At 45.5% G+C, this 15,592-nt stretch overlaps 1 protein-coding gene across 3 annotated transcripts in view; it reads left to right on the forward strand.

Moving 5' to 3' along the window:
• Positions 1 to 11,428, forward strand: part of TMEM123 (transmembrane protein 123) — a 31,974-nt gene extending 20,546 nt beyond the window's left edge. For 2 of the 3 annotated variants that reach the window (XM_084781827.1, XM_084781828.1), the window contains exons 3-5: positions 7,855 to 8,127; positions 8,311 to 8,464; positions 9,348 to 11,428. In XM_084781827.1, coding sequence (XP_084637953.1) covers positions 7,855 to 8,127; positions 8,311 to 8,464; positions 9,348 to 9,372 — 452 coding nt within the window. In that variant the 3' untranslated portion in view covers positions 9,373 to 11,428. Of the gene's footprint in view, positions 1 to 7,845; positions 8,128 to 8,310; positions 8,465 to 9,347 lie in introns of all 3 variants that reach the window. The other variant, XM_084781826.1, reaches the window with a different exon arrangement.
• The last annotated feature ends 4,164 nt before the right edge of the window (positions 11,429 to 15,592 follow it).

The following is a 15,592-nucleotide window of genomic DNA, read 5'->3' on the forward strand; positions in this document are numbered from 1 at the left end:
ACCCTGAAGCAGAGGCAGCTAATCCAGAGGGGACGCTCAGCTGCGCCAGCTCATTCTGCATCACAGCTCAGTAAAAGATGCTGGCCTTTCAGTAACGTTAACTCGAGAGCGCTCGCCTTCCCTGTGCCCTGCATGCTGTCGCTAGTACCACTGCTCACACCCAGAGCAGCTGGCACAGCGTGGGCCTTGGGTCACCTATACAGTACGCATATTTGTGCCAATTTCTATGTAAGAATATTTTCCCATTGCCTTATATTATTTTTTCTACAGAAAGAAATTTAGATTCAGCTTGTAGAGTAGAAAGCAAAAATTGCTTAAACTATACTTCCAGATTAGAATGCCAACACCTAAAAAGGTGAAGAAGCAACTTCCTTTCTATTGATCTAGAAAAACCATTGCCTAAATGGTCAAGAAATTGTTTTTAGTTATGGTGTGTGTTAGGATTCTGTTTTAGTCTGCCTACCTGTGATATCACAGTTTACCTGCCATGGGGGCGTGGCCTTGGCCTGGGCCATATAAAAGACACCCTCCACGTGGCCCTCTCGCTCTACCTCTACCTCTTTATCTCTCTCTCTCTCTTTCTCTCTCTATCTCTCTCTCTCTCTCTCTCTCTCTCTCTCTCTCTCTCTCTCTCTCATATCCCCTTCCCCCTTTCCTTCTCCCCCCATGCTCATCTAATAAACTCTTTATAACATAATATCTGCCTGGTACCGTGTAGTCTGTCATCCGCCTTAATCTTTAATTTTTATATATAACAATGTGGGGGATGGGGGCTGGTGTGCATTCATGCACCAGCCTGCTGGCCCCAAGAAACACTAATTTCTAGGGTAATAATAATAAAAATACAGTTAAGAACTATAAAAATGAAAACCAGACTTAGGATTGAAAGGAGGGCTGCCCTGGCCCCAGCCTGGCTTGTAACTGTACTGTTCTGGTCTCTTGACTCCACCATGAACCCTTGTTGCAAGGCCCTTCTGTGTCATCGGGGCCACTGAGCACTGTGCTTTGTATGGAGACAGCAGCTTGAGGAATGCTCACTGTGTGGCTACTGTACTGAGCGTAGAATAGGCCTACTGTGGTGGCGCATGCCCTGCCTCTGCCCAGTTCAAGGCCAGCCTGGTCATCGTAGTGAGTCCCAGGGCAGTCAGAGCTACACAGGGACTGTCTGTCTCGCAAAACCAAAAAGAAAGAAAAGAAAAGAAAATTTGAGGTGGGTGGGGAGATGCTGCGAGAGGCTTGGAGCATGCTGATCAAGGACATGGTACAACAATGGCAACCTCACTTCCTTCTTCTCGCTGACTTGGGGCTTCTGTAGCTAGATGTCCTGAGTGTGTGGTGTGGTTCTGGAATGGGATGGACAGGCCTTTCCCTCATGAGGGGACCTAGGTGAGTGAGTCTCCTGTGGTCAGACTTTCTCAACAGACTGGGCAGCAGGCAGGTTTGCCCTGGAATCTTTTGATGATTGCTTTGATTGACATAGGATCTGTAGATGTTTGATGTTCTGGAAATAGATGTTCCCTTGTGCTGCTGTGATTCTTTAAAGGCCCAGTTTTCACCGAGACCTATTTTGGGTACAGATTTTTCTAGGCTTTAAAAAAAAAAAGACTTTTTTTAATCTAGATTTTCAGTTCTGTGTTCTGTCAAGTAATTTGAATTGACAATTTTTAGAATGTGCCTGTGGACTCGCAGTAAGTTTCGTATTTATTTAAGAATAAAATGATAGAATACAAGGCTCAGATATTATGTTGTAGAGGAGTTTATTAAATGAGCATGGGGGGAGAAGGAAGGGGGGAAAGGGGAAGGAAAAAGAGATACCCCAGAAAGACAGAGACAGAGGAAGAATAAGAAGAGAAAGAGTCAGGGGTAAGAGAGGGGGGAGAGAGGGAGAGAGAGAGAGAGAGAAAGTAAGTAGGTAGAGCAGGTAGAGGTGGTAGAGAGAGAACATGAGCACGGGGAGGCTCTGTCTTTTTTAAGGCCCTGGGCAAGGCCACGCCCCCGTGGCAGGTAAGCGATGACATCACAGGTAGGCCAACTGAAGTGGAATCCTAACATTCTTACCTTTTCCTATAATTAAAAAATGAGGAACGTTGGATTGTTTTTCTATAAGGCAAATTAAAATATATAAATAAAGGTTCATTAGAAACAGCTTTTGGCTCGCATGTAAAGGAGAAAAGAGAAAAAACAATAGCAACAAAATGTCCAGATTTTATGGTGAAGAGGAAGGAAAAGTTCTGCCCTGAGTTTAAGGTCAAGAGCAGGTTATGTAAGCCATGTCCTGCAGCAGACAGGGACCGAGGAGTGCTGGGGGACCTGGAGCAGTGAGTGTCTCTGGGCTTACCCAATGCTGCCTAAGCAGGGTAGGGTTTAGGATGTCTCCAAGGAGTAGTTCTCAGGGTTTCTTTTCTTTCTTTTTTTTTTTTTCCCCCCTAACTCCAGGAACTCAACATTTAATTTTATTTAAGTATTCAAGCTTAGAATCAGCCTCCTCAAATAACACTCAGGCACTAGAACAATCTGATTGTATCGGAAATAGCTCCACGTTTTTAGCAATCGTAATGGATGGAAAGTTACTACTACACATTTGGATGTGAATTTAAACATGCATTTGATGCCCCAAGGAAAACAAATCATCCCTCTTCAGTCAGTCTTCTGGGACTTGGTTATGGGATGAAGGAAATTATTCCTTCTTAGCAGTCACCCTGCACTGAGGTAGCTGGAAATATTGGGGGTGGGGGGTGGGGAGATGGCTTCACAGAACAGCACTGGCTCTGTTAGACAACAGTGGCTGTTTGCTTCTTCATTCCCTAAAACTTATCCTAAGCAGGAGCTCAGGTGGCTGCTAACAGCCACTTGGGAAGTGGGAGACAGGACTGGCCTCCTTCGCTTCGCTTCATGGAGGGGACGTTCCTATTATAGGGTTGATGAGCCAACACTTCCTCAGCTAGCACCCCGCCCACCGGGCACCGTGCTACGGCACTTGACAGGCTCTCATACTGTAAGTGGCTTCTGGGCGCTGTTCTGTGTTCCTGAACTGACCAGGCTAGAGGAATGCAGTCTGATCAGACTGCTGGAGGCCCCAACCGCAAGCATGTGCACCTGTGTGTCTCCCCTTTCTCTTTACACTGCATCAGCTGGAAGGTGTTAGGGGCTGTGATTGTACCACTTCCCTCCCTTTTCCTGTGTTATGTTCAATAAGGGCAGATGACCGTGAACCTCACATTTGATGCGTGTGGAGGCTGGACTGACAAGTGTGCACTGACTAAACTCACCTCCCCATGACTAGTTCCAGGGATCTAGCTCCAGGGGCACTTCACTGCCTGTGGATGAAGCTCTGACGCCAGGCATGTAGTTCGCCTAAGGCAGCGCTGAGAACACAGGGGAGATGACGCCTTGGCACTGTGGTGGTCTGTTGGCAGCAGTCAGAAGTTCTTGGCTCTCAGAAGTGTAAGCAGTTTTAGGGCTAAAGTGCCTTCTCTGGGGTCACAAAAGACAGGGGTCAGTCCCCGCCCCATCCCTAACATCCCTGTAATGTTTAAGGTGATAAGTAATAGTGTCAAAGAGTGAGAGGGGTCTGGTTACGGCCCTAGGAGGAGGTGAACACACAGAGGGGTCTGGTAATCCAGCCTTGTCTTTAGAGTGCAGCATGCGCTTCCAGCCTTATGCACAGAATGGCGGTCAGGGAGAAGGCGGGAGGTAGCAGAGTTCAGCAGCCGTGGTCAAGATTGAGGTCCGGCTGATCTTTGATCAGGGCGGCACAGAGAAGCTGCTGCTGCTGCCATCGCTGAGAGCGAGGCTTGCCAGGAGATGTGACTGCCTCTGTTTCAGCGCAGTCTGCCCTCGTGGCTTCAGGGTTGCCCACGGGTAGTTTCAGTCCTTTGTCACTGTGTTTACTGATGAATCCTTTTCCTGTAATCTGAGATGACTGAGGAAAGGCTCAAGGGGCAAACACAGAGCTTGTAGGAGGAAGGACTCCATGGAGCACTCCTGCACATCCCTGTAGATGCCTCTGTGTTGATGTGGTGGTCCTCCTTCTGTGAAGTACGCCACACACACACCCACGAGCTGGCTCTTGTATCATGGGTAGTTAGTACAGAAGCAGATTACTGAATAAAATTGTATGGTTTCTGGAGAGTATGATTTCAAAACTCTAAACTTTACAAGGATAGGCCTTCAATTTGCCAACACAGGCCTGCTCTGAGAAGTCAGCCCTGTTGGCCACCTCTCCTTCCTCCCTGTTTCCCTTTCAGGCCAGCCTCAGGGGCTTAGAGGGACAAGCAGTAGCTGCTTGATAAATGGCACCTTCTGGAAGGTGCTGACAGATTGTCCTGCTGAGGCCTCCCCGCAGCACTGCATACAGTGGGGCTCCCTCTGCCGCCCTCACTAACCCTCAGCACCTCACTTCTTCTTTCCCTACCTATATGCTCCTGAGAACCTGCTTGAAGGCAGCACCGTGCCAGCTCTCTTCTTAGGTTTGTTCTGTGAACCACTTTGCCTGGGAAAAAGAAAAAAAACACTTTGCTATCAGTAAAGGAAGCTGTTGCGCCCAGATTGTGATCCCAAAAAAAGAACCAGAAAGACTCGAAACCGCTGTAAATACAAGAGGAATCTTTAATTCAGCCTGGGCTGGTCCACACCCGACCCCAAATCAAAGGTCTCAGGAAGTGACCTGGGCGTTGGCCTGGGTACTTTTAATAGGTTTTTTTTACTTCTCAGTGCCCCTTAAGCAGGGGGCATCCTAAATAACACAAGAGAGTCTAATGTCTAAAAGGCTACAAAAAGGCACCAAGACCACCTATGGATTAACTCTTTGTTCACTGTTTTGCTCAGGGAAGTGTCTTCTTAGTAATCCCATTTGAGGGGAGCCCCACCCCCACCCCCCAGCATTTGCTATCAGATAACCCTATCTCTGGTGGCTTTTTTTTTCCCCTTGGAGCTGTGAGCTTGAATCTCTTTATTTTTCAAATCACCTTTTCCTACCTTTTAAGTCTGTTTCTTCAAAGAACTTGGTGACCCTTAGATAGGCCGCCAAGGCCATTTGTGGTGGCCTGTTAGGGAACAGTATCTTGTTAGCTCATGCACTCCCTAGCTATTTCCTGGAACTGGCTAACTGCCTGTCTCTTATATTGGGGTTTAGCAAATTTTTTTAAATCTTTTAGGCCTCATTCTTTCAAAGCATTCTAAATTTTGCTGATAGGAAGAGGGGGAGGGGGAGGCAGCAGCGGGCAGCAGCCTCCTCATGTGGAGTCCGCCTCCCTTGGGACTTCAATCCTTGGGCCTGTCTCAGGCAGAAAGTTGTCTGGCTCCTTTGAACCTTCCTGTCTTGATGAGAAGTAACATTCTCTTACTTTGTCTCCAAAGGCCAAGGGTAGAAGTGGGACATCCTTCCCTCACCTGCCTTTAAATTTCAGCTTAGAGCACTGGTTCTCAACCTGTGACCCCTTTGGGTTTGAATGACCCTTTCACAAGGATTGCATATCAGATTTTTACGATTCATAACAGTAGCAAAATTACAGTTATGAATTAGAAAAAAAGAATTTCATGATTGGGGTCACTGTAACATGAGGAACTGTATGAAAGGGTCACAGCATTAGGAAGGGTGAGAACCAGTGCCTTAGACTAGAGGAGAGCGAGATGCTAAGCTAGGTGGATGACAGGCTCTTTCCCAAACAATGCCAGCTGGCTGACCTGTTGTACTGACATCTATGGTCAGGTGACAGCTTTGTTAGCTTTTAGGTACTCATCTGTTTCTAAACAGTGAAAAGAAGGGGGAACATCAGCCTTAATGTGGTTATCATTTATATGAAATATTTTATTACTTAGTCATTGGGAATATATGAGTGTACATGTGTGTGTGTGCCATAGCACACATGTAGAAAGTGAGGACCACTTGTGAAAGTTCTCTCCTTTTACCGTGAGGGTCCCAGGGATTGAACTCAGCCCCCTTGGGCTTGGCCACTGGTACCTTTACCCACTGAGCCATCTCCCAGCCCAAGTGCCCATTGTTTTTTCTTGTCTGAAGCAAGATCTTGCCTTGCAACCCTAGCTGGCCCCAAACTTGTAATCCCCTGCTTCAGCCTGCTAAGTGCTGCCTTTCCTAAGTGTGCCCCCGTGCCCAGGTTGATATTTATGTTCAGACCAATGAGTTAAGCCATGAGACATGAACTCTGACCTTGGTGACAGCATCCTTGCATTCAGCTCTCATGTCTGAACCTCTTAGTACCTTTTCCCTTTGCAGTGTTATACCAATTTATAGACATTTCCAGCTTCTCAGTTGTCTGTAGCACCTTTGACTTTCCAAGTAGGGAAGTAATAATATAGTATTGCGGCCTGGGTTTGCCCACATCACTCTGTTGGGTCTGAAGCCCGTCTTGCTGCGCAGTTGAGTGGGAGGCAGTGTTGTTGCTTTATTCCGCAGAGCCCACTCTGATAAGCGGCAGGACTGCTGTTTGCTGTTCCTGGTTTCATCACAGAAGAATTCATGCAGCAGTTTTAAAATGTGATTAGATGTTACAGTATTCAGCGTCGAATAACAAAAGGTTAGTTTAAGTGTGGCACCTAGTAGGATAATGATGTGTTCTCTTGATCTTAAAAAATAAAAAGATAATATCCAGCAGGAGAGAACAGATAGAGAAGTAAGGTCCGAAATTTAAGTGTTAAAAGCTAGGGTGTGGAGAAGCAGCATCCTGAAAACCAGGCTGTCCAGTTCAAGTCTGTCAAGTTCGAGTCACTGTGGATGGCGACATGCAGTTGTCACCTTGCTCCATAACACTAGCAGAGGCAATAAAGGCCTGGGTGCTGATGGGGCGAGAAGGCAGGCCCAAAATTTTCCATCTTTGCCACTTATGAGGAGGAATAGTGAGCGAGGGAAACCAACAAACTTCCTGTCTCTGTGAGATGGAGAGCCAACACAGGAAGAAACTCCCCCATCTAAAGGGGCAGAGCCACTGTACAAGGCACCACCCACAACCGAGTGCTGTGAGCAGCTATTGAACCTCAGTGTGGATTCCATTTGGACTGTTGATTACAAGGTTTTGGGTTTGGTCATGTGGAGTATTCTCTACTCCCTCAAGGCAAGTGCATACTGAAGAGATGGAGCCATGCTTTTGCTGACATCTCTGTCTGTCCGTTTTTCATCACATAATTGCTTCATCCGAGGAAGACAAGCTGGGCCTGAGCTGAGGCCTTGGCACTGTCACCTACCCCTGCAGGACTGGCTTTGAGATGCGAGGTGCTCAGAGCGCACCCTCCTACCTGTGGACAGCTGGCACCACCACAAAACGACCACCTCACTGTGACAGCGATTCATCCGCATAGTCATTGCAGGGCGTTGTCCCACCCTTATAAAGAACAACAGCACCTGCTCATATGTCACTATGGCTACTGTCCTCAGAGTTCCCGAAGGAATGTGACAGAGAACCTTCAGCTTAGGAACGTTTTCACGACATGAAGTAATTTGTTACAGGCTATCATGGCCTGAAATCTCAGCACTCAGAAAGGCTGCTGTATGATTGCCACAGGCTGAGGCCAGCCTGGGCTACAGAGCAAGACCCTGACTTAAAAACCTTTCTTTTAAAACCCTGAAATGGGAAAGGAAGCATGGTACGGTGTCTCATACAGAGATGATTCCGTCTGTCAGGTTAGGATATCATTGGATAGCCATAGAACACGTCCTGGCTGTGTAACGTGGGCCTGGCTTTGTTGGTAGTATGGGTGTAATACAGCAATGCGTCGTGGTCCGCACAGGTCTCCTGCTGCCACCCTCGTTAGACCTGCTCTGCGTGGGGCCACCAAGTAGCCAGGTACGGGAGCTTTTGCCATAGATCCTAACGGTTCTTATTCTTGAAATTTTTTCAGAGAACGCCACCATCCATGTGGCTTCCAACCAGACCGTTGAGATTTACAACAGCACCGTGAAGCCGTTAGTGACTTCGGTACTGCCAAGAATTACCACAGTTGTCACAGTGAAACCTGCAACTATTGCTAAGATATCAACACCAGGAGTCTCCCCGCATGTGACTCCCACTCCCTCAAAGTCTACACCCAAAGCAAGTGTTCCCCCAAACTCAACCCAGACGCCAGCATCCGTGATGTCCACAGCCCACAGTAGTTTACTGACATCTGTAACAAGTACGTATTAAAATTACTGTTTTTTGTGCTGTGAATTGGCTGTTAAATGCCACATTGACAGCAGCATTCCATTCTGCAAAAATATAGAAACTTTCTGTGCCTAAATCTTCCCTCACCCACACTTCAGCGACGTCAGAACGTGCAGTGTTTTCAGTACAGCATAGAGGTCTGTTTATCTTCTAGAGACAGCAGCTGCTCACCCGGACAGAGGCAGAGGATCCAAGTTTGACGCCGGCAGCTTTGTTGGTGGGATAGTGTTAACGCTGGGAGTGTTGTCTGTTCTCTACATTGGATGCAAGATGTACTATTCAAGAAGAGGCATTCGGTACCGAAGCATGTAAGTCTGGCCGTTCCCCACAGCCTTCTCATGACCGATCCCAGAGTTAGGCCAGAGTTCATCTCAAGAACAGACTTGTGTTGTGCTCGTGTGCAGACTTGTGATTTTTACAGATGAACACATACCTGTAAGCATGTGTGTATTTTACCTGGGACCAAACACTGCTTTACCAAAGCGTAGCAAGTTCCTTTTGTTGGCTTTTGCCACTAATCATAAGAAATGACACACCAGGTCTCCTCACCCTAGCAACGTAGGACACATGCCCTGGGCGTGTCAGTGGTGCCAAAGAGTATTTCTGGTAAAAACATGTTTTTTCTTTTTATGACAAAGACACAGACACAAAAGAAATTCCTCTGCTTGGGCCTGGAGAGATGGCTCAGAGGTTAAGAGCACTGTCTGTTCTTCCAAAGGTCCTGAGTTCAATTCCCAGCAACCACATGGTGGCTCACAACCATCTGTAATTAGTTCTGTTCCCCTCTTCTGGCTTGCTGGCTCACATGCAGGCAGAATACTGTATAAATAATAAAGAAATAAAACTTAAAAAAAAAATTCCTCTGCTTGATTTCCCTGGTAATCGTAGCTAGTGTAAGCACTTTACTGTCAGTATAAGCCAGCTGTGGTGCTCTTTAAAGTAGCCTAACTTCTTGATTTTAACTGTTATGGGCTAATTTTTGCCTCGTGTGTACACGACCAGATAATGGCGTGTGCCTCGTGTAAAGTCAGAACAGACACTTGACTGTGGGCCTGTTTGGTCGGCAGTCTTAACCACTACCATGTTCTTAGGCTATACACAAGACTTAATGCCGAGCAATGACAATTAATTTCGATTATGAAAGTTGTTCTTTGTTACAAATAATAATTTTATGTTTTTCATATATTACAGTGATGAACATGATGCTATCATTTAAAATACTCCAGTGGCCAAGGAGAGAAGAGAGACTGCAGCCCTGTCAGTTAGATGGTTATATCACCGTGAAATATTATTTTCTTAGAAACAGTATAAACAAGCCATGTATAAAATGAACAGTGTATTATTCCATTAATATCTGGAAATTCTCATTACTAAAGGTGAAGGGTGTGGTCTGGGGAGTTAAATGAATATTTGGAGCTAACAGGTAATTTATCCACTGACTGTATATATTTAGTAAGTCATAGCAAGACAAGGCCTGTCTTTTAGAGTGTGTGCCTGCACTGACTGGCCATCTGGCATGCAGCTAAGGAGCCTGTCACAGCACTCATGATTTTTAGTTCTGTGTTGCTCACTTGAAGAACTTGCGTGTCCTTCAGAGATGGGTGTGTCCTATGCATACCTCGGGGTCACAATGGAGCTCACCTGAAGGAAGCATCAGCATTTTGGGGTGTAAAGTTGATCTAGAAATAGAACTTGCACTCCAGATGCAGCCTGCTTCTGTGCTAAGGCCACAGAGCGCTGAGAGCGTGGAATTGCTGATCATGTTCTCTCAACTGCACTGTTGCCTTCCTTCCCTTGTACATAGTGTAGGCAAGCTACAGCACCCGGCCTGCTTCTCAGAAGACACAGTGGCAGGAAAAGCACACTGCTGCTGTGGAAACTGCTTTTCACAGTCACTTGTCACTGAGTTTTAGTGAACATTTTTAGGCAATGTAGAGTTGGCTTTCCATATCTAGACATTTTTAATGGGATGCAAACATACCGTTTTTTTAAATCCCCATTATATGATTTTCAAATCAGTGTTTAGAAGCCTCTATTGACAGCAGAATGCTGTGTTTTCTAAATCAGGGAACATGAAGCCCCCAGGCCACTGAACCCACAGGGTGGAAATGCTGTAGTTTTTTTACACTGTCCACTTAGTCAGATTTGAGAAAATGACTTTTTTATACTAAAGTATATTTTGGTAATTCCTGACTTCCGTATCCCTGCCGTTTCCAGGGAAGCGGTGTCAGACCCCACCACAGCAACCGTGCTCTCCGCAGCACTGCTGGTTCTGTACTTTATACATTCAGGTCAAACTCAGGGTCAAGTTTAACAGAGGAGCTGTGTAGCTACAAAATGCTAATATAACCTTTCTATTATAAAGGGCCAAAATAAATTACAGCAATTTCTGAAAATGTAGAAATAAGCCAAAAATGTCCTAATGAGCACACACCTGTGCTACAGGTAAAAAAGGTGTGACTTTCATAATCTGCTTCTGGTTTTCAAAAAAATTCCGACTACCAAGAATTTATGGATCGTGTCTACTAGTAGGGCCAGATGGCGTGGTAAGATGTGGAGTGCTCAGACTGTGTTAACACACAGAGTGTGGAGGAAATGGAGTGTGGGGTTAGCCAGCTGCAACTGAGGGCTGCTGGGAACTGATGCTTCCTCATTGGCCTGCAAGCACTGCTTTCCTTTCTTGGCAGAAATATAGTTTAGGGCCGTGTGGTTTAACTAGGTTTTGTCTGCTACGTTTGGTACTTCAGAACCAGCAGATCATGAATACTTGTTTCTTTAGCACTTTGACAATATAACCCACTTTCTTAAAGCTGTATCATTATTTGCTTCTCACATCTCCACTGATTTGGGGGTTAAAAGTAATGTACGTATGTCTTTTCTAATTTGTTACTTTCAAATGCCAGGGATTTCTAGTTCAGCTGTAAAAGTTGAACATGTTTCCTAGCGCTAGTTTGTCGTCCAAGACTGCCTTGAGCAAATGCTTGCCTTTCCCTGGGTTTCTGGAGAATATTAAGATGAAATGGTCCTCACTCGCTGTGCATGTGCACCCAGGCAGAGCTACTCGTGCTTTAAATCTTACGTGGGTACATCCATAGAAGGAATTCAAATGTAGACAAAGGAGAGTTGACAACATGCTTTATGGTGTGATAATTTGGTATCTTCAGGAGAAAGACTAAAGCAGACTCTTGTTACCCTTTTTTCTATTATAATGACCAATTTTGGAATTTCATTGTTACTAAGATCTATTTTTAGAATAAAATTTGTTCTCCAAAGTTTTTTGTGTGTTCTTTAATGTGCACAGAGCTCTTGTTTTATTGATCCAGTACTTAACCCTGTTGAATGTACAGTAAGGCTGGACCTTGGTTCCGTCTCAACAACAAAAAAGTCCCTTTCTTGGCACAGGCTTTGGGAGTTTGTCATTAGATTCTCTCATTTCTTCAGTATTCTTGCGGTCAGTTTTTATTTTTCCTCAGCAGATTAGCCGCCATCCATTTCCACCAGAGGTACCACCCCCACAAACACATCACACACCACAAAGCAGCCACTTAACTTCACTCCAGGAACCAGGGATACCATCTCTCCCTACCCTGCATCAACTTGAAATTGGCCTCTGCATAACTGCCCACACTCCAAGCCCTGGCTCTGAGGCTTTGTTCTACCTACCTATGCTTCAGACATGGGGACTCCTGAGCAACCCTGTGTACTATGGACCCTCAAGCCAGGTACAGAAAGATCCAATATCGCAAATTTACCCAAAGTGAATTACACCATGACATTACAATCAAATTGCCAAAAACCGACAGGACCCTGAATGCAACAAGAAAAAGAAGTGTGATCCCACACAAAAGGCTCCTGTTTTGCCATCAAGATTTCAGTGGGAGGCTGACATGCTGGAAGAGTGGGGTGGTGTGATCTAATCAAAGTTCTGAGGGAAAAACAAAGCCACAACTAACTGGCAAAGCTGTCCTTCAGACAGTGAGACTTGCCAAAACAGAAGCCTGGGTGGTGTTCGCTATTACCTTAGGGGAACGCACCAGGAAGGAGCTTTTCAGAGTAGCTGTGTGAGTCATTTGTCTTTAGAACTAGAAGTTAGAAAGACAAAGCATTTAAGATGACAGCTACACTAATTTGTTAACAAGTATATGACATGAAAGGATAAATTATGACACAAGTATTAAAAGTGGGAAGGGAGTATGGTAAAAGTACACAGTATTTTATACAATCAGTCAGAGTTGTTATTAACTAAAATAACTACAAAGAAACAATCAATGGGTACATAAAAGATGAATCATAAGGCATATTACCGCTGCTGGTACAAAAGGTTACCCAGTCACACAGGGAAGCAGCAAGAGACAAAGGATTTGCAGGGCCTAAATAACACAATTCCTGTCTGTCAAAATAGGTTCAGTATCTCTGACCTGACAAGCTGGAGAACAGAAGTGTTCTATCCAGCCTTTGGGTCCTGGCCCTCTGGGCAGTGTTGGGGGTGGACTCCCTCCTACAGCACGCGTCTCAGCCTGTTTGGTTAGCCACTCCTGCAATTCCTGTGCTACTTTTACCCCTGCGCATCTTGCAAGCAGGACAAATTGTAGGTCAAAGGTTTTGTGGCTGAGTTGGTGTCCCAATCTCTCCACTGGAAGTCTTGCCTGGTTACAGGAAATGTCCGGTTCAGGCGCCATATCCCCTATTGCTAGAACTCTTAGCTAGGGTCACCCTCACAGATTCCCTGGAGTTTCCATTGCACTAGGCTGCTAGCTCATCCCCAAGATGCCCCCCAATTCCACTTCTCTCCCTCCATCCTCCTCACACTGACCCTCCTGTTCCCGCCCCACACACCCTCCCCTCCCCCCTTATGTCTACTCTATTTCCCCTTCTCAGGGAGATTTATGCCCCCCCCCCGAACTTATTGTTTATTCCACTTTCCACTATCCATAAGAAGCTGCCTCTGGTCGAAAGTTTGGGAGAACATAGAGTGGCCACTAACTATATAAGTTTTCCTTTTCCAAATGTGTACTTCTGAGGCTCAGTTTTCTTTATACTGCCACCAAAACATTCACAAGCAGTGTTGTGCAAGCAGGTAAGAATACAGCTATCAGCCGGGCGTGGTGGCGCACGCCTTTAATCCCAGCACTCGGGAGGCAGAGGCAGGCAGATCGCTGAGAGTTCGAGGCTAGCCTGGTCTACAAAGTGAATCCAGGACAGCCAAGGCTACACAGAGAAACCCTGTCTCGAAAAACCAAAAATAAAATAAAATAAAATAAAAAAAATACAGCTATCTTTTAAGCCAGACATAAAGCTTGCTAAAATATAAAATACCACTCTCTTAAATTTTCTTATGGTGTTAACACCTAATGGTTGTATTATTTTAATGAACTGATACTTAAATTTTAATTTCTAAGTGAATTTTAAAATATTCAACCAATGTGGTTTTGTTTTGAGACAGGATTTCTCTGTGTAGCATTCGCTGTCCTGGGCTCACTTTGTAGACTAGGCTCCAGACTGGAGCTCACTCACACTCATTCTCACCGTCCTTGTGACCACAGCCTGAGTTGAGGTGTTGTGGGCTTTGGTGTCCTGAAGCCTCTCCCCTTGCCTTACAGGTGGCAGGCTTTTCACTGGCTGTCTTAAACTAGAGCTCACCTGGACAACCTCATTTCTCAATTACCTCTTTTAAAGATTTATTTCTGAATACAATTGCCTTCTCAGTTACCATATCAGAACCCACCATCAAAACTCAGCCCCGAGAACAGCTCAGTTGCTTATAGCACTGGCTGTCCTGGAACCCGCTGTGTAGACCAGGCTGGCCTCGAAGTCACAGCAATCCACCTGCCTCTGCCTCCCACATGCTGGGATTAAAGGCGCGCCACTACCGCCCAGCCTCTAATGCGGATCTTTAAGAAGACTCCCCTTTAATCCAGATCCTTTGAGCTGGGAAAACCCACCTCTAATCTGGGCTACACCTTCTGTTGGAAGTCTCTATAAACGACATGGAAGAAGCTGCTGGCTTGCTCTCACCTTGCTATCAAGTCCAATCCTTCACTGGCATTAGCGCCTACCTACCTCTTAAGGACTCCAGCATCTACTGAAGACCAGATGAGACACATCCAGCCTCATGAACTGAGCAACTAATAGATTCTTGGACTTTCCATTCTTAGCCAGCCACTGTTGGATTAGGTGGACCACAGCCGTAAGTCATTCTAAATAATGCCCCTTTCTAAACATAGAGAAATCCATTCTATCAGTTCTATTACTCTAGGGAACCCTAGTACGGAGGCCTTTGTTTTGTCTCACTATCCCTGGCTACTCAGGAACTCACTGTGCATAGGAGGATCTTTGCTGTCTTAGGGTTTCTATTACTATGATACAACATCATAACCAAAAGCAACTTGGGGAGAAAGGGCTAGTTTCAGTTTATGGCCCTCAGGTTACACTCATCACTGAGGGAAGACGGGGCAGGAACCTGCAAATAGGAGCTGACACAGAAGTCATGGAGGTATGCTGTTTAAGGACTTACTGCCTGTGGCCGGCTTAGGTTTTTTGTTTGTTTTTGTTTTGCTTTATCGAGACAGGGTCTCTCTGTGTAGCCTTGACTGTCCTGGACTCACTTGTAGACCAAGCTGGCCTCGAACTCACAGCGATCCACCTGCCTCTGCCTCCTGAGTACTGGGATTAAAGGCGTGCGCCACCACGCCCGGGTAGCTTGCTTCCTCGTCCTATCCAAGACTACCTGTTCTGAGTCGCACCACCTACAATGGCCTGCGACCTCCTACATCAATCAGAAATCAAGAAAATGTCCCACAAACATGCTTACAAACTATCTTATATATTTTCTCAGTTAAGATTCCCTCTTTTCAACTGGACATGGTGGCATAGGCCTTTAATCCCAAGCACTCAAGAGGCAGAGGCAAGAGGATTTCTGTGAGTTCAAGGCCAGCCTTGACTATAGAGCAAGATCCAGGACAGCCAGTGCTGTCTCAGATTCCTCTTCCAAGATGTCTAAATTTGTGTTGTCAAAAACCAACCAGCAGAGATCCACCCTCTTCTGCTGAGACTGACAGTGTCCAACACCATCATGCACAGCCTTTTTTCCTTTTAAGTACATCTCAAATCCTTTTTGGTCCACAAAGGCACTTAGCATTGCCTGTCCTACCCACCCAACACCTACACACCAGGCAAGTAAGCTGTGTAAACTCTCGTGGGTATTTATCAGAATTGGTTGGTACTGATGAAGTCTTCACTCAATACTTTATTTACAAAGCACACACAGCTTGTCATCTAAAGGAATTCTCATAAACCACATTATTAGAAACGTGTCTTAGTAATTTGCTTCAAGAGTCCATTTCTTTTAACCAAAGAGCAAATTAATGCAATGAAGATTTATGAAAATTACTTTTAAATCAGGGTAGAAAACACACTATAATGATGCAAGCCTTAAA

Source organism: Acomys minous (assembly GCF_964271855.1).
Source record: "Acomys minous genome assembly, chromosome: 5".
Taxonomy (NCBI): Eukaryota; Metazoa; Chordata; class Mammalia; order Rodentia; family Muridae; genus Acomys; species Acomys minous.